General features: G+C 54.7%; 2 protein-coding genes across 2 annotated transcripts in view; both read right to left on the bottom strand.

Moving 5' to 3' along the window:
* The window catches only part of CASC3 (CASC3 exon junction complex subunit), a 113,620-nt gene extending 98,480 nt beyond the window's left edge, over positions 1–15,140 (bottom strand). The window contains exon 1 of the mRNA XM_050762640.1: positions 15,137–15,140. The gene's annotated coding sequence lies outside the window, so the exon portion shown is untranslated. The remainder of the gene's footprint in view (positions 1–15,136) is intronic.
* Positions 1–21,992, bottom strand: part of THRA (thyroid hormone receptor alpha) — a 32,410-nt gene extending 10,418 nt beyond the window's left edge. The window contains exons 1-6 of the mRNA XM_050762786.1: positions 21,763–21,992; positions 10,303–10,651; positions 7,911–7,978; positions 7,241–7,341; positions 944–1,091; positions 103–308 (exon numbers count right to left, since the gene is read on the bottom strand). Coding sequence (XP_050618743.1) covers positions 103–308; positions 944–1,091; positions 7,241–7,341; positions 7,911–7,978; positions 10,303–10,355 — 576 coding nt within the window. The 5' untranslated portion in view covers positions 10,356–10,651; positions 21,763–21,992. The remainder of the gene's footprint in view (positions 1–102; positions 309–943; positions 1,092–7,240; positions 7,342–7,910; positions 7,979–10,302; positions 10,652–21,762) is intronic.
* Between the last annotated feature and the right edge of the window lie 2,489 nt (positions 21,993–24,481).

Raw genomic sequence — 24,481 nt, 5'->3', positions numbered from 1 at the left:
GGATTACACTAAGAAGACTTCCTGGAGGAGACAGGACTCTGAGCTCACTCTCCTCTCCCTGCCACCTGGCTGCTGCTCTCCCCATGCCCCCTTTCTCCTTACCAGGAATTTCCGCCTCTGTTTCCAATGGCTGCCCTGGGCATTGGTGCTGCGATGGGCCTCTGTGGCAATGTGGATCAGATCCCACTCTTCAGGAGTGGGTTCTGGTCGCTGCTGCAGTGATCGGATCATCTCCTCCTTCCGCCGCCGCTCCCGGTTCTGCTCAATCAGCTTACGCTTGGCCACCCGCTTCGAGTCATCTAGAACCACTGTCAACAGATAGGCACAAGGTCCGATGCATGGCACCCTCCATCCCCTTTCCATAATGCTCCCGGAAACTATTCTTCCTAGAGTACAGGTTAGGGAAACCGAGGGCCATGGAGGCTAAGTGACTTCCCAAATCACCTAGCAGTTGGGCAGCACAACCTGGATCATGATTAATCCCCGGGACCATGTCAATAACAGTTTGGGCTGATCCAGATGAATATCATGTTCTGGTCTATCGGGTTATGGTGATGGTGGTTACTCCAAGATCCTGCCACCCAATCCCCAGCCAATGGAAAATGCCCTGTCTCATCTAGGAGTGGGGTGCCTTCGCTGGGAGTCAAGAACAATGTGCTAGAGTGGGTGCCCAGGAGCTCTTTCTACCAAACAACTCCTCTAAGGCCCTCGAGTGTTGTAAGGCAGGTAGGCACTGGGGCCCACACAGGGATCCTGTTTCCTTTGACGCAGGAAGAAGGGCAGCAGGAACCAAGACACTGAACCTTCTGCCCTCAGCCTGACCTAGACTGGATTGCCACTCTGCCCTGTGGGCCCTGAGGGCACGCTGGAAGGGAGCTGCCCTCCTGGAACTCATCCCCACCCCAGGCCACCTGGCTCTATTCCCCCCACCCGGGCCCCTTACAGTCCATGGCCATGCCCACGGCGATGCACTTCTTGAAGCGGCACAGCTGGCACTGATTTCGGGTGATCTTGTCAATGACACAGCAGCTGTCATATTTGCAGGAATAAGTGGGATGGAGGTTCTTCTGGATTGTGCGGCGAAAGAAGCCCTGGGGTAGGGGGAGATGGAGCAGGCTGTGATCATGACATGGCTTCCCCTTTCTGAACCAACCATGCAGTTTACTGGGGGTCAGGGGTGGAGAGCAAGGTAAGATCAGTGAGGGGACCTGGCATCCTCCTGACACCACAAGTCCAAGATTACTGGGCTTGAGGACCTGAGAAATACATGCCCTCAGCCCCAGGCTGCTGAGGGGTTGGGGGTGCCTGGGTAGTGTTCGTGGCAGAGGTAGGAATGATGACTAGAACAGGCAGCTTTGAACTGGGGATAATGTGAGGCCTTAAGGAATAGCAGCTTTGGAAATCCAAGTCGCGGGGCTCGGTGGCTCATGCCTGTAATCCCAACACTTTGGGAGGCCGAGGCGGGCAGATCAACTGAGGTCGGGAGTTGGAGACCAGCCTGACCAACATGGAGAAACCCCATCTCTACTAAAAATACAAAATTAGCTGGGCGTGAGGCCGGATGCTGTGGCTTATGCCTGTAATCCCAGCACTTTGGGAGGCTGAGGTGGGTGGATCACAAGGTCAGGAGTTCAAGACCACCCTGGCCAACATGGTGAAACCCCATCTCTACTAAAAATACAAAAATTAGCCAGGCATGGTGGTGTGCGCCTGTAATCCCAGCTACTCAGGAGGCTGAGGCAGAGAATTGCTTGAACCTGGGAGGCAGAGGTTGCAGTGAGCCGAGATTGCGCCACTGCACTCCAGCCTGGGCAACAGAATGAAACTCTGTCTAAAAAAAAAAAAAAAAAAAGGCTAGGCACGGTGGCTCACGCCTGTAATCCCAGCACTTTGGGAGGCCAAGGCAGGTGGATCACGAGGTCAGGAGATCGAGACCATCCTGGCTAACATGGTGAAACCTCATCTCTACTAAAAATACAAAAAATTAGCCGGGCGTGGTGGCGAGCGCCTATAGTCCCAGGTACTCGGAGGCTGAGGCAGGAGAATGGCATGAACCCAGGAGGTGTAGCTTGCAGTGAGCCGAGACCGCGCTACTACACTCCAGCATGGGCAACAGGGCGAGACTCCATCTCAAAAAAAAAGAAAAAATTAGCCAGGCGTGGTGGCACATGCCTGTAATCCCAGCTACTCGGGAGGCTGAGGCAGGAGAATTGCTTGAACCCGGGAAGAGGAGGTTGTGGTGAGCCAAGATTGTGCCATTGCACTCCAGTCTGGGCAACGAAACTCTGTCTCAAAAAAAAAAAATGGAAATCCAATCCAAGTAAAACCTCATTTTCCATCGTGCTAAATGACTCTAAAAACAACACTGACCCAAAAACCATTCTCATATATGTTGCCTGTTGTCCATGCAGGGGGAATTCATAAAACAGGGGAACCAAAAAAGTCAAGGAAAGGGACTGAATATGAACTCTAGTAGGGGAAGAGAAAAATTTCAATTCTCTACATTGGGATTCACTTTTATTTTTTTAATTTAAATTTTTTTTTTTTTTTTTTTTTTTTGAGACGAAGTCTCACTCTGTCACCCAGGCTGGAGTGCAGTGGCACGATCTTGGCTCACTGCAACCTCCGCCTCCCAGGTTCAAGCAATTCTCCTGCCTCAGCCTCCCGAATAGCTGGGATTATAGACGCCTGCCACCACGCCTGACTAATTTTTGTATTTTTAGTAGAGATGGGGTTTCACCACGTTGGCCAGTCTGGTCTTGAACTCCTGACCTCAGGCGATCCACCCACTTCGGCCTGCTAAAGTGCTGGGATTACAGGCGTGAGCCACTGTGCCCAGCCCCACCTTTATTTTAAAGGAAACACTTCAAAAATCAAGATGATTCCAATAATATGAAGAATTAATATTTTTTTCACATTTACAATGTGTCAATCACTTAGTAAAGATAAGCCTTGCTGGCCAGGCACAATGACTCACACCTGTAATCCCAGCATTTTGGGAAGCCGAGGCAGGCAGATCACTTGAGGCCAGGAGTTCAAGATCAAGACCAGCCTGTCCAACATAGTGAGACTCCATCTCTACTAAAAATACAAAAATTGGCCAGGGTTTGTGAGGTGCACCTATAGTCCCAGTTATTCTGGAAGCTGAGGTGGGAGGATTGCTTAGGATTGCTTGAGCCCAGGAGGTCAAGGCTGCAGTAAGCTGATTGCACCACTGCACTCCAACCTGGGTGACAAGAGACCCCATTTCAAAAAAAAAAAAAAAACAAGAAAACCTGCAAAAGATAAGCTTTGTCTTTCATGGAACATCACTCTGAACCCTCTGGACAATCCTATGAGGTAGGAACTGTTACTGCCTCCACTTTGCAGACAAGGAAACTGAAGGTTAGCGAGATGAAGCAATTTGCCCAAAGTCATGTGGCCAGTGGGTAGCAGAGTCAGAACTGAGCCTCAGGTATGGGACACCAAGGTCTGAGCTCTCAGATTCCAGGGGGCATTAAAATCACCAAAGGCAGCTGAGCATGTTGGCTCATGCCTATTATCCCAGCACTTTGGTTTGGAGGCTGAGGTGGGTGGATCACAAGGTCAGGAGTTCGAGATCAGCGTGGCCAACATCGTGAAACCTCGTCTCTACTAAAAGTGAAAAACTTAGCCAGGTGTGGTGGCAGGCGCCTGTAATCCCAGATACTCAGGAGGCTGAGGCAGGAGAAGTGCTTGAACCTGGGAGGCAGAGGTTGCAGTGAGCTGAGATCACGCCACTGCACTCCAGCCTGGGTGACAGAGCAAAACTCCGTCTTGAAAAAAAAAAAAATCACCAAAAGCACCTACCAAAGATGCAGATTCCTGGGTCTCACCCCAGAACTACAAAATCAAACTCTCCAAGGGTGGGGCCAAGGCATCTCTGTCTTTTCAGGGTGTTTCCCTGGGACTCAGATGTCCATAAGAATAAAAGATCCTTTCTCTATGCTACACTGTTTGTATTGCTTCCAGGATTGTATTGCCACTGCTAGGGAACTCTAAATCCCTCATGGTCTTGGTTTGGTTGACACCAAGAAACAGAGAGAAACTTCAAGCCTTAACCTTTTTTTCCTTTTTTATTTGAGACAGGGTCTTGTTCTGTCACCCAGGGTAGAGTGCAATGGCGTAATCACAGCTCACAGCAGCTTGGACCTCCCAGCCTCAAGTGATCCTCCTACCTCAGCTGCCTGAGTAGCTGGGACCACAGGTGTGCGTGCACCACCATGCCTGGCTGCTTTTAACATTTTTTTGTAGGGACAGGGTCTCACTATGTTGCCCAGGCTGTTCTTAAACTCCTGGGCTCAAGCAATCCTCCCGCCTTGGCCTCCTAAAGTGTTGGGATTACAGGCGTGAGCTACCATACCTGGCCTTTAACATATAAATAATTCTGTTTCTTTTCTTTTTTTTTTTTTATTTTGAGACAGAGTATCGCTCTGTCACCCACGTTGGAGTGCAGTGATGCAATCTCTGCTCTCACTGCAAGCTCCATTTCCCTGGTTCAAGAGATTCTCCTGCCTCAGCCTCCCAAGTAGCTGGGATTACAGGCATGCATCACTACACCCAGCTAATTTTTGTATTTTTAGTAGAGACAGGGTTTTACCATGTTGGCCAGGCTGGTCTCAAATTCCTGACCTTACTCATTCATTCATTTGCTCATTCATAACCCCTTCTCTGTCACTCACAGGAAAATTGCTGAACCTATCTGAGTCTCAGTTTCTTCATCTATAAAATGGGGATAATCATTTTATCTACCTGATAGCACTGTTGGGAGAATTAAATCAGATAATTCACTTGAAGTGTTGAAAACAATGCAACCTCAGGTGATCTGCCTGCCTTGGACTCCCAAAGTGCTGGGATTTAAATAATTCTGTTTCTTGGAAGGCCTTGAATTTTTAGGAGGTGATCCTGGAAAGGCTATCCAGGCTGAAATGATCAAAGTGAAATCTAATTAGGCCTCTCAAGCACTTTAGGAGGCAGAGGTAGGCAGATCACCTGAGGTCAGGAGTTCGAGACCAGCCTGGCCAACATGGTGAAACCCTATCTCTACTAAAAATACAAAAATTAGCCGGGTTTAGTGGTGGGTGCCTGTAATCCCAGCTACCCAGGCTGAGGCAGGGAAAACTGCTTGAACCCCGGAGGCAGAGGTTGCAGTGAGCCAAGATCGCACCACTGCACTCCAGCCTGGGCAACAGAGCAAGACTCCATCTCAAAGAAACAAAACAAAACAAAACAAAACAGTTAGGCCTCCCAAAGTCTATGACCTTGTTGTCCCCTCTGCCAGGAAGAACCTGCTGTCTTCTTCTCCTCTGTGCTCCCAGCTCCCACTACACCCCCAGCACTGGCTCTTGCTCTTTCAGGTGCATTGGAAATACTCCAGGATTCTGTTAAAAGGAAGATCCCTGGGCTCCACAAAAGGGCTCTGAGCGAGTAGGGTTAAGATGAAGCCTGGGCAGGCCGGGTGCGGTGGCTCACGCCTGTAATCCCAGCACTTTGGGAGGCCAAGGCAGGCGAATCACGAGGTCAAGGGATCGAGACCGTCCTGGCCAAAATGGTGAAACCCCATCTCTATTAAAAATATAAAAACTAGCCGGCCATGGTGGTGGGCACCTGTAGTCCCAGCTACTCGGGAGGCTGAGGCAGGAGAATCGCTTGAACCTGGGAGGTGGAGGTTGCAGTGAGCCGAGATCATGCCATTGCACTCCAGCCTGGGCGACAGAGCAAGATGCCGTCTCAAAAAAAAAAAAAAAAAGATGAAGCCTGGGAATCTGCATTTTAACTAGTAGGGCAGATGGTCCACGAACCACATTTTGAATAACACTGATGTTTGCTGATGTTTGTCTCAAGTTGTGTCTCTCTCTGACAGGCTGTGAGCAGCTTGAGGGCAAGGTATGTACTACACTCTCACACCTAATAATACACTGAATGAATGGCTGATGGCTGGCATTTTTTATTAAATGCTTCTTATGGGCGTGGCACTGTTTTATTTTTTATATTTTGTTATTTTATTTTGAGACAGAATCTTGCTCTGTCACCAGAGCAAGTGGTGCAGTGGCACCACCACCGTTCAATGCAGCCCTGACTTTCTGGGTTCAAGCAATCCTCCCACCTCAGCCTCCTGAGCAGCTGGGACCACAGGCATGTGGCACCACACCCAGCTAACTTCTTTAATTTTGGAGAGTCAGGGTCTCACTGTGTTGGCCAGGCTGGTCTCAAACTCGGGGGATCAAGGGATGCTCCCACCTTGGCCTCCCTCCCAAAGGGCTGGGATTTTAGGCATGAGACACAGCACCCGGTGGCACTGTTTTCTTTTTTTTTTTTTTTTTTTTTTTTTTTTTTTTTTTTTTTTTTTGAGACAGAGTCTTGCTCTGTCACCCAGGCTGGAGTGCAGTGGCCGGATCTCAGCTCACTGCAGCCTCCGCCTCCCGGGTTCACGCCATTCTCCTGCCTCAGCCTCCCGAGTAGCTGGGACTACAGGCGCCCGCCACCTCGCCCGGCTAGTTTTTTGTATTTTTTAGTAGAGACGGGGTTTCACCGTGTTAGCCAGGATGGTCTCGATCTCCTGACCTTGTGATCCGCCCGCCTCGGCCTCCCAAAGTGCTGGGATTACAGGCTTGAGCCACCGCGCCCGGCCGGTGGCACTGTTTTCAACACTTCAGGTGAATTATTTCATTCTCCCAACAATGCCATAAGGTAGAGAGAATGATTATCCCCATTTTATAGATGAAGAAACTGAAACTAAGGCTCAAAGAAGTTAGGCAATTTTCCTGTGAGTGGCAGAGGAGGAATTATGAATGAGCAAATGAATGAATAAGAGAAGAGAAAATAGCTAGGCACGGTGGCTCACTCCTGTAATCCCAGCATTTTGGGAGGCCGAGACGGGTGGATCACCTGAGGTCAGGAGTTTGAGATCAGCCTGGCTAACACTGTTGGTGAAACCCCGTCTCTACTAAAAATACAAAAAAATTAGCTGGGTGTGGTGGTACATGCCTGTAATCCCAGCTGCTCGGGAGGCCAAGGTAGGGGAATCGCTTGAACCCAAAGGTGGAGATTGCAGTGAGCCGAGATCACGCCACTGCACTCCAGCCTGGGCAACGAGAATGAGACTCCGTCTCAGAAAAAAAAAAAAAAAAAAAGTGATGACCTAACAGGGGGGCTTTAGGTGACACAGGGAGTAAGACGGGGGCTCAGGTGGCAGGGGAGGGGCAGGAGGTAGCTTCCATACCTTGCAGCCCTCACAAGTGATACAGCGGTAGTGATAACCAGTTGCTTTGTCCCCACACACGACACACTGCTCGTCTTTGTCCAGGTAACTAGGGATATACCCTGGGAGGAAGGAAAGGATGGAGGAAGGCAGGCATGGCTTGAAGTCCCAGCAGAGGGGCTCTCACACTTTTCCCCATCCCTCAACTTTTTGTTTCTGGCCCCTCTCCTAGCCCAGCCTCCCTGGTAGAATCCTAGAGAGATGGGAGGTGAACCTGTCCATCCTCTGCCCTAAGAGTATGAAGAATCTCAGTTCTTCTGACTACCCACTCAGGGCTTTCTTCTTGCTCTATCTACAAGGCAGAGGATGGTGGAGAGGGAAAAATAAATCTCAGCAGCTCACTGGGGATAACACAGCCCCTCAGTCCTTCAGCTCAGGCCCTGATTCTGGTGGGGCCTCAGATGAGAGTACTAGGGGGAGGGAAGAGGCCTTCCTGACCTAATCCACCCTCAAAAGCTGGGCACATCCATCATCACCTTTCTCAGCCCCAGACAAGTCCATCCCAAGCCCTCTAGGAAGCTCCCCCCAGGGAACACAGGAACTACTGTTCCACGTCCAGGTCCGGAGGGAGCCCTGGCTGGGTTTGGTGGGGTCGGGGACGTGGAGAAGGGGCACGCACAGCCAGCCTCACCTGACATGCTGGTTTTCAGGGAACATTGGCCGTTCTTTCTTTTTCGCTTTCCATCTGGTGACCTGGCACTGGATGGGGGCAAAGTGGGCAGAATCACAGAGCAGTCTTCGGGTGGCCCCTTTCTCATCCAAGAGGCTTATACAATCCCCCCCAGGCTCCATTTTGTGTCCTCATTCTACCTCCCACCCCCAGGGTCAGCTGACAATGCTTAAAAGGGTCCAGCTATCTGGAATTTGCAGGGGAGAGAGATAAGGGGCTTGGCTGTGGCACAAGCATGTTCTAGAGCCCCAACACACACACATTCACCCACCAGAAGACCTGAAGCACCCACAATCCGCAGGACATCCTCATCTTTCAGTACACGACAAATACGCTGGAAGAATTCTCAGGATATGCTTAAAGCTATGTAACCTTTAGAACACACACATACATATGCAACATAACACCGGCGCACATGAATAACCATGCAGCTTTCACTATAAACCCACGGATGGTGAGTATGCACCAGGGCTGACATATCTGTGAAATTTTCAGGGCATTCTTAAATGTGCTATACAACCTCTAGGATATGGCCCGGTGTTACACAACACTCTGCACAGGCACCTCATAAAACCACCCTCATCCCGCCAGTGTGCACGTGTTGCTTGAGCTCCAGATCATACATACATGCTAAATAACCCACAGCAATGGAAAACACTAGAGTCACCCCCTGCACAGCCTCCATTTAACAAAGCAGCAAACTGAGACCCTACTTGTGCCTGGTGACACCATGAGCTGGAGTCAGAGCCAGGACTGAGCCCCTCTGTGCAAGGTATTATTAGCAACCCTCAGCCACTGCACATATATGTTGCCAGGCTCTCCACATACATGTTACATAACCTCAGTGCACACAGGTTACATAAACCCTCTACATGCATGCAAGGATTGTATAAGCTCCCGCACCCACCCTGTGTGTGGCATGTTGCAGGCCCCTTCCTCCTGGAGCCGGATGCAGCTCCCAACACACTGACACAGTGACCTTGGCCAGGGTCACAGTCACAGACAGTTCTGTGCTCCACGCCCCCTGGGGATTACTCCTGTCTACTTCCTACGAGGCTGAAAGGTCAGGTCTCCCTCACGCCTTCCAGAAGGTTGGGTGCAGGGGAACTCAGGCCACCTAGGTCCCAGTTGAGCTGGCAGCTTCAGGAGTTACCACCAGACTCACAGCCTCTGAGTGCAGTCCTAGAGATAGCCACAAGGTGGCGCATAGACATGGGGGAGGGGAAGGCAATGGGGGAGGGGCTGCAGTCTTAGGGGACTAGGAACTGGCATTCCTGCCTTTCTCCAAGCCTTAGGAGCAGACTCTTGCAGACCCACAGAAGCCTAAGCTGGGAGACACAGGGGCTGCAAGTGACAGCCACACAGCTACAGGCCAGATCATCCTCAGAGTCCTTCCTGGGGTGAGGCTTTGGGGAAGGGGGGCTATCCCATGCCCTGCCGAGCTGTGAGTTCCATCTACTTCCTCTACCCTTCAGGGACCCAGTTGTGGGCCTTAGGGCTTTGCCTGGCCAGGCCTCTGGCTTCCTGGCTCAGGATCTGATCTCCTAGGAAACAGTCAGCCACACTGCTCCCTGGAGCACCCCTACCCCCACCCTCTCCTTGGCCATAGGCACAGGCTGTACCCAGCTCCCAGGGCACCGTGCCAACTGGGACAAAGCTCTGTGCCACTTGGAGCTGATGGAAAAGGCAGAGACCCTCTGGGCTCCTCCAGGGCAATGCAGATCATAGGTAACCATCCCTTGGTGTATGTGCAAGGCTGACACCTCACCCACGTGGAAGCAAAACCGTCATGGTTTTGCACTTTCTGGGAGGAGCCCCATCGCAGTGCCCGCCCTTGACCATGAACAAGGAAGAGCTTGTGGGGCTCCCAATAGATTCCATATATAAGCGTGGGCTGTGACCAATAGTTACTGGTGCATGTGCCCTGAAATGTCATACTACGTGAACCACAGCCTGTGGAAAACGCACTTGTGGTCAGATAGTAAATGGGCTGGCAGGTAGAGGAGGAAAATGGCAAGGCTGTTTGGATCCCACATGCTCAAGGTGAGGGCAGCAATGGTGGAGGGGACGTTGGGGGCATCTGAGACTGCCCAGCACTGTCTAGGGAAGGGCCCCTTATGTGCTCCCTGTAATTTGCTCTGTATCACTCCGACTTCAAAATGAGCATCTCTCAATCCAAGTGCCTGTCACATCTGAACTTGACCTCATCTGCCAGAGAGAGGTAGGCAGAAGGCTTGCTGGCCTCATGTCCATCCCACAGAGGTACTTAACGGCGGTGCCTAAAGGACAGCTCAGCCAGGTGCCCATGCCTGCTGCTTAGGAGCTGGCATGACCTAGTTGCTGAACCCATTACCTGTTCTCCTCTGGGTCCGACCCACACTCCACCTTGCTTGGCTTCTGTTCCATTCACTTCAATTCCATCCAGGATGCCCTCCAGCACGCCAAGAGACTGGGGTGGGCACACTGGCCCCCCCGGCACGCCCACAGGCCACCCACTCCCTGCCACCCAGGCCCTAGGGCACAGCACCCATGATACCCGCCTCAGCACTTGGCCTTTCACACCATGCCCTGCGCCCCCAGGGGGGCGGGCGGTGGGAGGGGCCAGGGAGTGGCAGGTGGGAGGGCTGGGGCAAGCTGGGTCTGTGGGTCCCGGGCTGTGGGCTGAGTGAGTAGCTTCGGAGTCTTGTCCTGTCCAGAGATCCCTGTGGGCAGAAGAGAGAGGCAGGGGTAAGAAGGTGTCATGGTGGGAAGGTGGGTAGGATCCCTCTGGTGGTAACATTTGGGGCTTTGAGGACCCATAACAAGATAGCAGGGGGCAGGAAGGGCAGGCGTAGAGAGGGGACCAGGATAATCCCTTAGATCACAGGTACAGCAGGCGAGATCGGAGATCCTCCTCCTAAGCCCCAGACATAGGAAGGAATGGAGGGAGAGAATGAGATCACTCACGTACTAGGTAATATGTCTCAGTCTTCATATTCAGACAAATGCCTGGCCCTTAATGAGCATCTATTAAACACTAGCTATTGTTACCACCCCTCTAGACAAGTTTTCCTGAAATTCCTCTGTATTATAGGGGTAAGAGGGGACCAGAGGCAAGCAGTTTTCAGCACAGGCGGGGTGGGACATAGAGCGGCACGCAGTGAGCGTGAATGCCCATCTTTGTGCCTTAATAGAGAGAAATGTTGAAAACTCTGGGGAACTGACCTCCCATGCTGCCGGCCAAGTTCTGATCCCCAGCTCTGGCCCCTCAGGGACTCCAGAGCTTCCCACACAAGCTCTTGAATCCCACTTCCCAGGCCGAGGACCAGACTTAGTTGGTTTAGCTGAGCTGCTATCAACCAGGATGGCAAGGGAGAAAGGAAAGGAAACTAACACATGTTAACTGCAGAGATAATCTGTGCCCTCCAGAGTGGGCAGGAGAACTTCACAGATGAGGAAACTGAGTCTCAGAAAGTTTGATCATTCACTCAAGTTCACACAGCTAGTAAGCAGGTGGCTGTCGGATAAGCCTCATGGCCTGGCCCTAATGCTAGCCTTGTTCTGCTACCTGGAGTCCAGGGCAGTGCCAAGCTGGGCCCACCATCCCCACGTCCCACGGCATTGCACCTCTGACCCTGGGCTGCAGACCTGTGGCTTACTGTCTGTGTGCACACAGGCAGGTGTGGCAGGTAGGAGGGGGACAAAGGGTACAGCTCCCCGACATATGACCTCAACCTCTGTCACGTGGCTGCTGCATATGAGACCTCACCCCTAGGCCCCCTGGCCCCAACCCCAGGAGCTGATAAGGAGCCAGGGTGGGAAGAGAGGCGGGGAGATAAGTCAGCAGATTGGGCAGGGCCAGCAGCATGATGGGGCCTCTGCACCCAGGCAAGCCGGTGGTGTGGACAGCATGGGCATTGCACAGAAAAGTGGTCTGTTCTGCCTCTGATACCCACCCCAGACCAGGACTGGGCACTGGGGGCTGGACAGGAGACTGGGGTGGGGGGGCGTGAGCAGGGAGCCTTAGCCCAGGGAGCCATCAAGAAAGTAGGTCAAGTTTTTCTTGGCTTGTGGAGAAATTCCTGTTATAAATTTATAATGGCGTAGCCAGCCCTAAGGGGTGGAGGTTGGGGAGGAGAAGGAGTGGGTGGGGAAGCCCAGGAGCTGGGCACTGGAGCCTAATGCTCTCAGCCAGACAGTGAGGGGCAGGGGGCGAGTGCCGCTGCAGGGGTTGGGCTGGACAATAGAAGACGATCTTCTGACTCCACATCCAGCGAGGCTGCCTGCATATGTCTGTCTCTCTGTCTGTGTCTGAATGTCTCTCTCTCTCTGGGTCTGGGTGTCTCTGTCTCCCCCCCAGGCTGTGCCTCGGTGCTTGGCACACCCTGGCTGTGGTGCTGCCCCCGCCTGTCTCCTGCCCGCCTGGCACACTGCCACCACTTGTTTACAGAAGCTGGAAAAATCCACTCGCCAGCCGGAGGCCCAAGCGCCCCCGGGGAGGGGAGGAGGCAGGCACAGGAGTGGGCATGCTGAGAGAGGGGCAGCCCCGGGTAGCAGGCCCTGGGGGTAGCCGAGGAGGACCAGTGTGTGCAGGAATGAGCATTGGCTGCTGTGGGCTGGGCTGGGCAGGGAACACCAGCAGCAACCACATGGCATGGGCAGCTCCTGCTCCAGGCCAGGGCTCCTGAGGGCCCCCTCCCCCAGGCCCCTGCCACTTACCAGTTGCTACATTGCAGAACTGGGGCAGTGCCAACCTAAGCCACCATGTTTATTTCCCCTTCCCTCTCTCCTGCCCAGCCTTAACTCCAAATGTGTCTGCGTACTGCCAAGGGCCTGCACGTGCCCGCTGGGGGGAGGGGCAGGCTTGCTCTCTGCCCCACCCCTCTGTGGAACTGAATGGTGCCCTGGTGCTGGTCAGTGTGGCCCAGGCTACAGTCAGCCCCTGGTAGTGGGCAGAGGAGCAAGGTGCTGTCCTTGCTGCCTCGGGCACCCTCACTGGGTACCCAGCAAGAGGCTGGAACCCCTGGGGACTCCTTGGCATCTCTCCAGGGACACACTTGGGCCTTTGGGGTGATACAGAGGCGAGGCAGAGGGCCCAGCACGCGGGAAGACACACATCGGGGAGACACACACCACGTGAGCCTGTGTTAGCAGTGGGCAGAAAAAGGTCAGCGGGTAAGGGGCATGGGGCAGGGGTACCCACAATGAAGGGCAGCCTCTCTCCCCTCCTCCAGAGTCCAGCTTAACTCCTCAAACTCCTTCCCGGCACCCCCTCTGCAGAGGTGAGGGAGGCCCCACCCCAAGGAGGCTGAGGGGGCGGAGCTATGGGGTTCTGTGCCCAGGCTGGACAGCAGGACAGCAAGACCCACCTGTCGGCTGGCCTGGCCACCCACTCCCTCCTTGTGAGATGAGAGCTGCTGGGTGGCAGTGTAGGCAAAGTGCCCGCGGAGGGGGAAGCATTTCATTAAGCTTAAGTGCTTCTGCCATGGGGGGACAGGGACACAGGGCCAATGCGGCATCCACAGGCGCCCCGCCAGGTTCCCACTGCTGGGCCATCCCACTCTGCAGTCCTGTGGATCTGAGGACACCCCCAAAGGACTCCTGGAGCTGCCAGAGGGGAGTTTCTGTCCCCAGGATCTAACCCCAACACTATCCGCATTAACCCTCCTGCGTATCTGCTCTGGGCTTTGGCCCCACCTTTCTGGGGCCCCTGAACTTTGTCCTTAGTGCTCTGAAGAAAGCCCAGCCCTCCTTGCCAGCTACAGGGACAGCACATGCAGGGTGGCTGAGAAAAGGGTAGAAAGACGAGAGGAGGGGTAAAAAGGCTGATGGGGGAAAGAGGGAAGAAGGGAGGAGGGGGAAGAACAAAGAAATGGGACAGTGCTGGGGTAGAGCTAGGGGTGACAAGGCAATAGAGGGAGAGGAAGAAAGGGGAGCCAGAGACGGGGGATGGGGAGAAGGGATGAGGTAGAAAGGAGGACAGATAAAGGGAGGAGAGACACATGAAGGAGGGGAGACAAAGAGAGAAAGGTAACAAAGAAAGATGGGTGGGGGGGCTTTGTACCCTAAGTCCCACCCCATGCAGGCTAGGGGGAGGGGGGCGTAGGAATGGTTTCCACGGTGACAGCTGGTTGTTGGTGGCCTGGCATGTGGGCTATTAATAGTGCTGTGGGTAGGTTCACACCTCCCTCTCCCCTTCCCCTCTGCCTGCTGCTAGGGTGGGGGGAGATCCCTCCCCCACCACCCACTCCTGATCACCCAGCCTCCCACCATGGGAGCCAGGAACGGCGATGCTGAGGGGCCAGGGTGGCCGCTGTGGCCCAGACACATAAATGGGCATGCATGGGCACAGGCATCTGTGGGTAGCACTGCCCCCCATGCCAACATGGGCACCACGGGCAGCCACCCACACCAAGGGCCCCTGGGAGTCTGTGGTGGTGGCAGTGCTGCAGCAGTGACACGTGCCCCCACGATGAGGGGCAGAGGCCTCTCTAGGACTGAGACTCCCTCTCCTTTCCCATACCCCCTGTTCTATTCTCAGGTATGGATTGAGCAGGGCTGCCCCACCCAACTCTCTGTTATCCTAGTGCCAGGAAGGAGAGGAGGAGTGAAGGCGGGAAGGAAGGTACTATTTGGCAGGTGTGATGTGGCAGAGGAGTACACACAGACTCAGGGCCCCAGCCTGGCAGGCATGGGGGAGACGGGAGGAGGGGAGGCAGCACCCCTTAGTGAGCTCTCACTGGGCCCCCAGGAGACAGGTCTGGAGCTGGGGGGCAGTGACTCATCACCTAGCCACTGTGGGACCTTACAGGCTAGAGAATGGGAGATGGGGTGGGGATCCTCATAAGGGGAGATTGGTTACTTAAACAAAGGATCCTCCCCACCCCACCCCAAAAGAATATAACAGGAAACCCCCCCTGCAGGTCAGAGACAGAAAGACATAAACAGCAGCCTTGACTTGGGCCAGATGCCCAGTATTAACATCAAAGACTGTGCTTCCCACCCGGCTCCCCCACAGCCTCACCCACCTGCTGCTCTCCTCTCCCTCCTCCTGCCTGGACCAGCTCCAGCCAGGCATCAAGGTGGGTGCCCAGGTCTGGAGGTCTCCTCCCAGGTCACATCCATCCCCCATGACCACTGGTGGGTGGTCATGCGCACACCCATACTGGAGAACTCAGCCCCTCCTTATCAGCCCACAGAACTTCACGCCCCCCAGCCCAATTCCCCTCAGGAGCGGAGGCAGGAGATCCAAGTAGCCAAGAAAGCAGAAGCAGGAGCACCCCCAAGCTGGGCAAGGCACATTCTCCCCACCCTCCCCCAGCAGCCAGTGGGTAATTGGAGCTGGGAGCTGGGGCAGCTGAATGCTGGAGGCATGAATGTCACGGGGCCAAGGCACTTGCTGCAGATGGCACCATGGGCACAAGGCTTGGGGTCCTCCCTCCTCACTCCCTCGTCTAAGGCAGTAGAGGAAGTTGCCTGCAAGCCTTGAGGAGCATGGCCCAGGAGGGGAGGGAATGGTGGAGAGGAAAAGAAAGGCAGGGATGTTCTCCCAGGCACCCCAGAGGCAGGAGCTAGCCCCTATCCAAGCAGAACTGGCAGAGGCAGAGAGAGAGAGACAGAGACAGAGATAGAGAGACAGGGAGAGAAAGCGAGGAGGAAGGGAATAGGAAGGAGGGAGGAAGGGGGAGGGAAGAGAGAAAGATTGAGTGTGTGTGTGTGAGAGAGACAGAGAGGGAGGGAGAGAAGGAGGGAGAGAGAGGGGGAGGGGGAAAGAGAGGGACAGGGAAGAGGAAGGGAGGGAGGGAGGGAGAGAGAGAGGGAGGGAGAAAGAGAGGGAGGGGGAGAGAGAGAGAGAGGGAGAGGGAGGGAGAGAGTGCGCGCGTGAATGCAGCTGAGTCTCCGGCACACACACGGACACGTGCAGACACACACACTCACCCCGCATGCGCAGAGCCACAGGGCTCTGGGTACCGTTCCAGGAGATATTCAGAGCCCTCCCCAGCCCACACATGCACAAAAACACTCTCACATGGATGCGTGCACAACACACCCACTCACTGATGTGTACAAAAATGCCGAAAGACACCAAAGCCTTGGTTCCCCTGTTCCCCCACCCCCTTGCCTGGTAAAAGAGAAAAAGAAACAGGCAGCTGGGGCTCTGGGAGCCAAGAGCAGATCTCTTCCTTAGAAGAGGAAGAGAGAAGGAGGAGGAGGTGGGCCAGGGGCTTGGTTCAATCATTCTGCTCTTGGCCACTGCTGAGGGGCATGGCTGTGCCTTTGGTACCAACCTTTAACGCCCACCCCCAAAACAGGGAAGCAAGGATAGTATTTCCTGCGCTCCAGTAACACCCATCTTGCTTCCCTTGTCTACCCAGCAAACTTCTGACCCTCCCTCTGGACCACCTCACACAATGGTGTACCAGAGTGAGGTCCCTATGACCCCAGCTTTGGCCTGCCAAATGACACCAAGGTGCAGCCACATGTGCCCCCACCACACACCAGCCCCAGATGCTTCAGTGAGAGACTGAGAACTGTCTCTGGTTCCAGGCAGCATATGTATGCCCCACCCTGGCATGTGCCAGGCTCTGGGAAGAAAGGAGAATCCACAGGCATTGCTCACCATGCCAGGATGCAACATGGATTGAACACAGGGGTCATCCCACCTTGTGTTATTTGCTCTCACCCTGAGTGAGACAGGAACCATTGTCTCTAGATAATGAAAACCTAGGCCCAAAGTCATACAACTAGTGAACGTCAAAAGCCATGCCTCCCAAATCCCAGTCAGTGATATTCCCACCATGGTCATGCTTGCCTCCCTCCCCAAGAGACACAAAAGTTCTCCAAAGTCCCCTAGACACCTTTGCAGCAATGAGAACTAAAGTTGGGTTTTTTTTTTTTTGAGAGGATATGTGCGTGTGTGGGGTCTCACTCTGTTGTTCAGGCTAGAGTTCAGTGGCACAATCACAGCTCACCGCAGCCTCGACCTTCCAGGCTTAAGTGATCCTCCAGCCTCAGCCTCCCAAGTAGCTGGTAACACAGGCATGCGCCACCACGCCTGGCTAATTTTTAAGTTTTTTTAGAGATGGGGTCTCACTATGTTGATCAGGCTAATCATGAACTACTGGCCTCAAGTGATCCTCCTGCCTTGGTCTCCCAAAATATTGGGATTACAGGCATGAGCCACTGCACCCGGCCGAGAACTAGAGTTGAGATTGGTTCCCACTCCAAAGGCTTCCCGTCACCCCTACAGGGTATCCTCCCATTGTCCTTGCTTCACCTTGAAGGGCAGGGCTAAATAAAAGGGGTTTGGACAGGGGATCCTGATCACCAGATTCACAAAGGGAAAGAGGCAACCTAGGACAGATGCTGAATCTCAAAGTGCTGTGCCCACCACACTGGTCCTTACTCAGTGCCTCAGTTTCTCTCTGCCACCACCTTTCACACTAAGTACCACTCCATGGGGGGGGAGGGGAATCTGGTGCCTATCAGCCACGGCTGGGTCCTGGTTGACCAATGCTGGGCTCCCAGGAGGGAGGAAGGGCACCGCCTCCTCTTCGAGCCCACACATAAGAAAGAGAGGGGACAGCTTTCCCTGTTCTCTCTCTCCCACCCCCAGAGCTCAGACTCTGAACAGAGATGCAGTGATGCCCAGAGATTTATGCAGGTGCCCCTAGCTGGTGGGGTGTGTCCCAGGCTGAGGGGCCAAGCGCTCCTTGTAAGCTGAAGGGCGAGGGTGAAAGGAGGGTGGGGGCAGAGGGGCCTGCCTTGGGCTCTTTCCCATACACTCATTCCAGGTTGCAAAAATTTGTCTGGGAGGAAAAGATTACATGAGGGTGAGAAGGCTGGAAATTGGAGACCCACTGCCCCAGGCCCCAGTCTCACTGATGTCTAGGAGATCCAATTGTCCACCAAGCTACTGTAAGAAATCTGGGAGACCCCAGGCCCACAGCTTCCTTCATCCATCACAACCGCTCACATATACAGTTTGTTATGAACTAGGCACTTTTAAAAACATTTTTTCCTCAAAAAAGCTAAATGAGGTAGATATGATCATCCCCAATTTACAGATAAGGCAACGGGGAAGTTAAATCACTTGCTCAAAGTCACACAACCAGCGAGTGACAGAGCTGGGATTCAGACCCAGGCAGTCCAGGTCAATCATGACCATCATCATCGTCATCATCATCCCTGCTCTTAGTTGTGATGGCATATCACCTGCTTGAGAAATAATGCCTTGTTCTTTCTTTTTTCTTTCTTTTTTTTTTTTTGAGACGGAGTCTCACTCTGTTGCCCAGGCTGTAGTACGGTGGTACAATCTCAGCTCACTGTAACCTCCACCTCCCGGGTTCAAGCGATTCTCCTGCCTCAGTCTCCTGAGTAGCTGGGATTACAGGAGCCCACCACCATGCCCAACTAATTTTGTATTTTTAGTAGAGATGAGGTTTCACCATCTTGGTCAGGCTGGTCTTGAACTCCTGACCTCAGGTGATCTGCCTGCCTCGGCCTCCCAGTGTGCTGGGATTACAGGCGTGAGCCACTGTGCCCAGCCCAATGCCTTGTTCTTTCATCCAGCTATATGTTCCCTGAGACCAAGCCTCAGTCCTTCCCCTCTGTAGCTGCCCTGTGGGTGCCTCCACCTCCAAATAGGCCAAGGCTAGAGGGGGGCATGGTGAGAAGTGCTTGGTGCCCCTGGGCTCTGTGTCTCCTACCCCAGTTCCCCCTCCTCAAATTCCCTCTCCGGAAGAGGTACCCCTTCTAGGCTGGAACCTGCACTCATGGGTGGGCCTCGCTTAGCACACACTTAGTCTGGGCAGCTGTGCCCTCAGAACCAGGCCCTGAGGCTGGGCAAAGAGGACACAGCTGTTGGGCATCTCTGAGGTGGGCCTCAGCTGCCAGGGGTGTGGAGAAAGGCCATTGTGAGCCCTGCAGTGGACCCAACTCAGCAGGGTCCTGCCAGCTCCCCCACTGCCCATGGGGGCGGTTCTTTTCCAGCTTGGGCCAGTGTGGGGGGCTTGCTTAAGAGCTGCTAGCTGGCTGCAGCCTGCACCCTGAGGGTGCCCACAGAACTGGTGTCTCCAGACATGCAGGCCCGAGGGGTCAGCATGGGCAGTGGCTGACCCCCCCTCTCTTCCCCCGTTCCCAGCCCCTAAAACTTGCTGGCCACAGCTGCAGCACTAAGGAAGTGCAGGAAGTCCTGAGCAGCCAGCTGAGCCCCCCGCCCCCCACCCCAACCTCAAGCTGACCCCAGAGGCTGCACAGGGGGGGCCGAGGGGCGGAGCTTGGGTATTAACAACTGGAAAAGTATGAAGTACATTGCTGCCAGTCCCCAGCTCTGAGACAAGGACAGGGGTAGACGGGGGGTAGCGACAGGGCGAGAGAGAGTTACAGACTGGCAGAGGAAAAAGGAGAGAGGGAGGGAGAATCAGACACTGCAAGACAGAACAACAGAAAGAGAGACAGAGTTAGAGAGAAATTCCAAGTCAAAAATACACATCACTCATACAGACACTCGCCAGCCGATGGCCTCTTAAGGAAAGCTTCCAAGTTTGGACAGGAGGGTCCAGGTGGGAAAAAGGGCCAGACTCAAGGGGGGATGCAGGAACTCAGCTGGGGGTGACTGGCTGTTCCCAGGAAAGGCCCAGGCAAATGACTCAGAGCAGGGGCAGTTAGACACCCCAGAGCTTTTAGGGTAGGGAGAAGAGCAGCTCTCCCCTCCCCCAGCAGTCAAGAGAATCCCAGCTTCTAGAAGTCACTGGATACTGCTTTGAGCCCATGACTCGGCCCTCTGGAACCCCCCTGAACCCACTGTCTTTGCTCTTGTTTCTCTGTCCCTCTAAAAGAAAGAAAGAAAAAAAAAAAAAAAAAAAAAAAAAAAAAAAAAAGCCCATTCCCGCACAGTGGCTGAGCCTAGAGGAAAAAGGGAGGAGGAAGCTGAAGGGGAAAAGTCTGTGATTGTGTGCATCTAAGTGTGTGCTTGGCTGCACAGGCTCCAGTTGTGTGCATCTGGGGTTGTGTGGACACGACTGTTGGTGTGGACCTGCAACTGTGGGGACCTGGGCCTCATGAACTCGTTCTGTACCTTAGTTCAGGGGACCATGTGCAAATGAGTGCACCTGTGTCTGCAGGTTCCACAGTCAATCAACTCACAAGTATTTACAGAGCAGCCCTTGTGCTAGGCTCTGGGTGGCATCCAGAGCTCTTTAAGTGATTCTCCCAGGTCTCTAAGAGCTCACTGTCTAGTAGGGTGGTATCTCAATCGATAGAGACCAAGAAGATGTCATTAGGAATGCAGGCTTTGCACCATTACGCAGGAACACCTTTTCATACAGCCAAATTTAATATTCTTGGGAGCAAGGGTTTTGTTGCCTGCAGAACCTCAGAGTTCCACAGTAAGAGTCCAGGAAAATACTTGTTGCTAAGTTGTGTATACATGTGTTGATGTGTAACTGTGTTTGCATCTGACTGAGTGATAGCGACTGTCACGGCAAGCAATGATGTCTGTGTGACTGGGCTCATGCGAGCACGTGTGTGCCTGTGAGTGACAGGGTCTTTTGTAATTGTGCGGCTGTGTGCAATTGCTCTGTGTGCATGCATGCATGTGACAGTGACTTTTTATGTGTGGGTGACAGCAACTCCTCCTTGCCCCAGTGTGTGACAGCATCTCCGTGTGACCCTGTGTGTGGGTGGGTATGTGCATGGGTCGGTCCCCATGCTCTTGGTCTCCCGTGGGTATATCCCACCCGTCTGAGCTCCACGGTGCAGCAGCAGCCTGCCTCTTCCCTTGTCCCCATGTGGGTGTGTCCAGTAGCTCCTGTCCTTGAGTCCGCCTGGGTGTCCCTGGGTGTGCATGTGGCTGTCTGTGTGGACATATCTCTGTGTCTGCATGTCACTTTTGCTTCCCCCCCTCATTTTGGACAACAGCCCCCTTCATCCCCTCCCCCTCCTGGAGCCAAAGGCAGCACTGAGGGGCAGGCTCCCACCTCACTGTCTTTCCTTCTGTGTCCCCCACCCCCACCCCTGGAACGGTGGTTCTTTCAATTGCCCCTGTCATCCCCCAGGCCTTTCTTTCACGCTGGACAAGGGAGGGCCCCACATGCAGAAGGGGCACCAGAGACACGTTGCAAGGGGAGGGAAACAAGGTGGGGTACACAAACAGGTCCATTTCTCCCTGTCCTCCCCAGCCAGCAACTCTCCTAATCATCTAGGCACCATCAAGTACACCCCCTCCACACACACATTCCCCCCAACAGCCGCGTTTTTGCAATTAGGAGTGTTGCAACCAGACAGCCATGCTCAACTGGGAGGCGGGTGAAGCGAGGGGGGGAACTTCCCTCTCCCAGGACCCGTGCAAGCCCACCACCGCCACCGCACTCATACTGCCCTCCGCAGCTGGAGGCAGCTTTGCAAAGGCCACTCGGCCTCAGAGGCTAGGGGTGGGGGCTGGGGGGGGCAGGCCTCCGGCGCACCGTAAACAAACCGCGGCGCGGCGGGCGGGGGGAGCTCCGGCGGCCGGCAACGGGGCCCGGCCCGGGAATGCGCAGCAGACTGGCCGGACAGAGGCCGGGCGGGCCCTCGAGGGGGAGGCTCGGACGCCATCTCCGCCTGCGAACCCCGGGGCCCACCGACCTCCTACAACACCTCCCTTCCCCAGGGCGTCAGTTGACGCTCCCGGGCTCGTGACAGGGTCACTGGGGTGCCGGGAAAGGCTGAGGCTGGCAGCGGGTACCCCCTGGGCGCCCCCAGCCCGCCTGGGAGCTGGCCACGGAGCCCCGCGGCTTTGCATAATCAATCGCAAGGCATTTGCATATTAATGCCCTCGCTCCCTCCTCCTTACCTCGGCGTGGCGCGCTGGACCGGGCTGGGCAGCGACGCGGGGGTCTCAGCGCCCCGTGCTGGGGGCGTCCATGGGGGGCCGGTGGGGCCCGGGCCGCCCGCCTCCTGCGCCCGGGTGTGAGTGCGAGTGAGCGCGGGGGGGGCGGGGGGCGAGTGTGGCGGCCCCGCGGCTCCTCCGGCAGAGGCGGCGGCCGCTCTGGCTCCTCCCTCCCCCGCCCCGCTCCGGCTGGGGCTCGGGCTCGGCGCGCCCGGCCGGCTCGCGGCTGCTCCCTGCAGGCCGCCTCGCCGCCGCCCGCCCCCGCCCCCCGCCCCCTGCCGCGCCCCGGGACCCCCGCCAGAGGCCCGGCCGCCCCTCGGCCGCTTCTGCCCCGCCCCGCTCTGACTCGCCCTCCCCCGCCCGGGCGGCTCCCGCAGGAGTGGGTACTTGGTGACATATTTTGGAAAAGATGTCATTAAAAAATAGCCTTTGCTTGCCAGGAGAATTGGGGGGTTTTCGGGTGTGCACCGTGGGGGTGGAGGAGGAAGTATCGACGAGCCTCCTGCACCTTATACATGGGGGAGAAAGTCTAAACACCAAATGCTTGCAGGTGTAGAGTTTGTTTGGGTGTTCGGGTCCCTTCTCCGCCAGTAACTCACTGTGTGACCTTGACAAATCGCCACTGCTGTCGGGGGCAGAGCTTCCTCAAGCTTCAGGTGCGAAGGCTGGGCAGGTGACCCCTGATGTCCTTTTAACTTCAATCATCTTACGTTTTTAATCCTTGTGGGGGCTCATTCCCCGTTACCTCCCTCCCCTCTCATTTCTAACATCAATACCGATCCACTGCCTCCCCTTTCCAACGTCACCCTTCTCCATATAGGCTCTTTCTATTCTCTGTCACCAGCCATTTCCCCAACAATCTGCTCCCTCTCCTGCGCTGGGGAGGGGACAAGAGCTGCCATACCCCCTCAATTCCTAGCTCCCCGGTGGCGGTATTTCCCCCCATGTTTGCTCCCACGAAAATCCAAATGGTACCAGAGTCAACCTAAGGAAGACGGTGGGCTGCGTACAAATGGACCCCCTAACCCAACCCAAAGGAGAGGTCTCCACCATGCCAGCCCCACCCCCAGCACACACATACACACACCACACACCTGCATTCATGGACATAAAACCAACCCAGTGACGCCAGAGCACCTTTCATCTCAGGATCTCCTAGCGCCAGGCTGAGCCCTAATTACCTCAGCACCCCCCTGGCCCCGCCGGTTCCCCTGCTGTCATTAGCCCAGTTTTACCAGCGGGGGCCACGGCCTTCCCACGTCTCTCAGGGTGGGGCTCTGGCTACACAGTCTGCTCTTGGGGAGGGGTGCGTGTGTGTATGTGAGTGTGTGTGTGTTAGGGGGAGCTGCTCGGCTAATCGCCCAGTTTATACTGGGCAGAATCACTTGGTGAGTGTGGGATTCTGACCCACAGCTTACCCAAGTTGGGTTGCCCTTGCTCATGTCTTAGTATCAGCCACCTGCATCCTCAGTGCTGTTGAAGCCACTTCTTTCACAGGGGGTACTGGAGTTTGTAATGCTTGGTGGAGGGGAGGGTACCTCTCTTGGGGTCCCTGGAACTATGGAGATGAGAAAAGCAACTGGGATGAAACCTACAGCGTGCAGAGTGCAGTGGTGGTGTTGAGGGCATGCCATGGGTGAAGGGAGCCTGTGGTGTGCAGTGGCAGCTGTAATGGTGAATTGAGGCTGCAGCGTGCGGAGCCTCCATGCAGTAAGCGAACCTGTGTTCAGTCTGGGCTCACAGGAGACAAGCAACAGCTGCAGTGTGGGGCAGGAGGCTGCAGCGTGCAGTCAGTGCAGTGAGCAGAACGAGGTGCACTGAGGGTGGCTGTCTGCCAGTGGATGCCACCTTCTCAGTGATCAGTTTTGGCCAGAAGCCTGGGGAGCAAGGCTGCAGTGTGTAGTGCTCAGGGTCTGTACTCTACCCTGTATGGAACTAGTCCCTTGGGATTGGGCTGCTCAAGGAGCTGGGAGGGAATCCCAATGCATGAGACACATTTACACTCTGCACCATAAAGGCAGAACTAGGAGGCAGTGGGGAGGGCCAGCAGTAATCTGGATCAGGGCAGGAGTGATGGGGTCCAGAGGGGGAGGAGGAAGGTGCTATGGTTTTGTCTCCCTTCCATTCTGGCTTTCCCCACCATATCTCTCTTTGATGCAAGGCCCTATAGTGTTGGGTGGGGAAGACTTTCTGAAATCCTAAACCTAGAGCCATAGAAAATGAAGTGCCTCCTGATCTACTTTTTTTTTTTTCCCTGAGGGGCAGAGTGGGGCACTCAAAGATAAGGATTTACCAGTCCCATCTTCTCCTTTTTCTTATTTGAGAAAGAGTCTCACTCGGTCACCCAGGCTGGAGTACAGTGGCATGATCTCGGCTCACTGCAAGCTCCGCCTCCCGGGTTCATGCCATTTCCTGCCTCAGCCTCCCAAATAGCTGGGACTACAGGCACCCGCCACCACGCCCAGCTAATTTTTTGTATTTTTTTTTTTTCAGTAGAGACGGGGTTTCACTGTGTTGGCCAGGATGGTCTTGATCTCCTGACCTCGTGATCCACCCACCTCAGCCTCCCAAAGTGCTGGGATTACAGGTGTGAGCCACCGTGCCCGGCCCCATCTTCTCCTTTTTAAAATTTATTATTATTATTATTATTATTATTATTTGAGACAGAGTCTTACTCTTTTGC

The sequence above is a fragment of the Macaca thibetana genome, chromosome 16, assembly GCF_024542745.1.
Source record: "Macaca thibetana thibetana isolate TM-01 chromosome 16, ASM2454274v1, whole genome shotgun sequence".
Classification (NCBI taxonomy): Eukaryota; Metazoa; Chordata; class Mammalia; order Primates; family Cercopithecidae; genus Macaca; species Macaca thibetana.
Note: the sequence above shows the minus strand (reverse complement) of the source record. Positions and strands in the feature narration are given on the sequence as shown.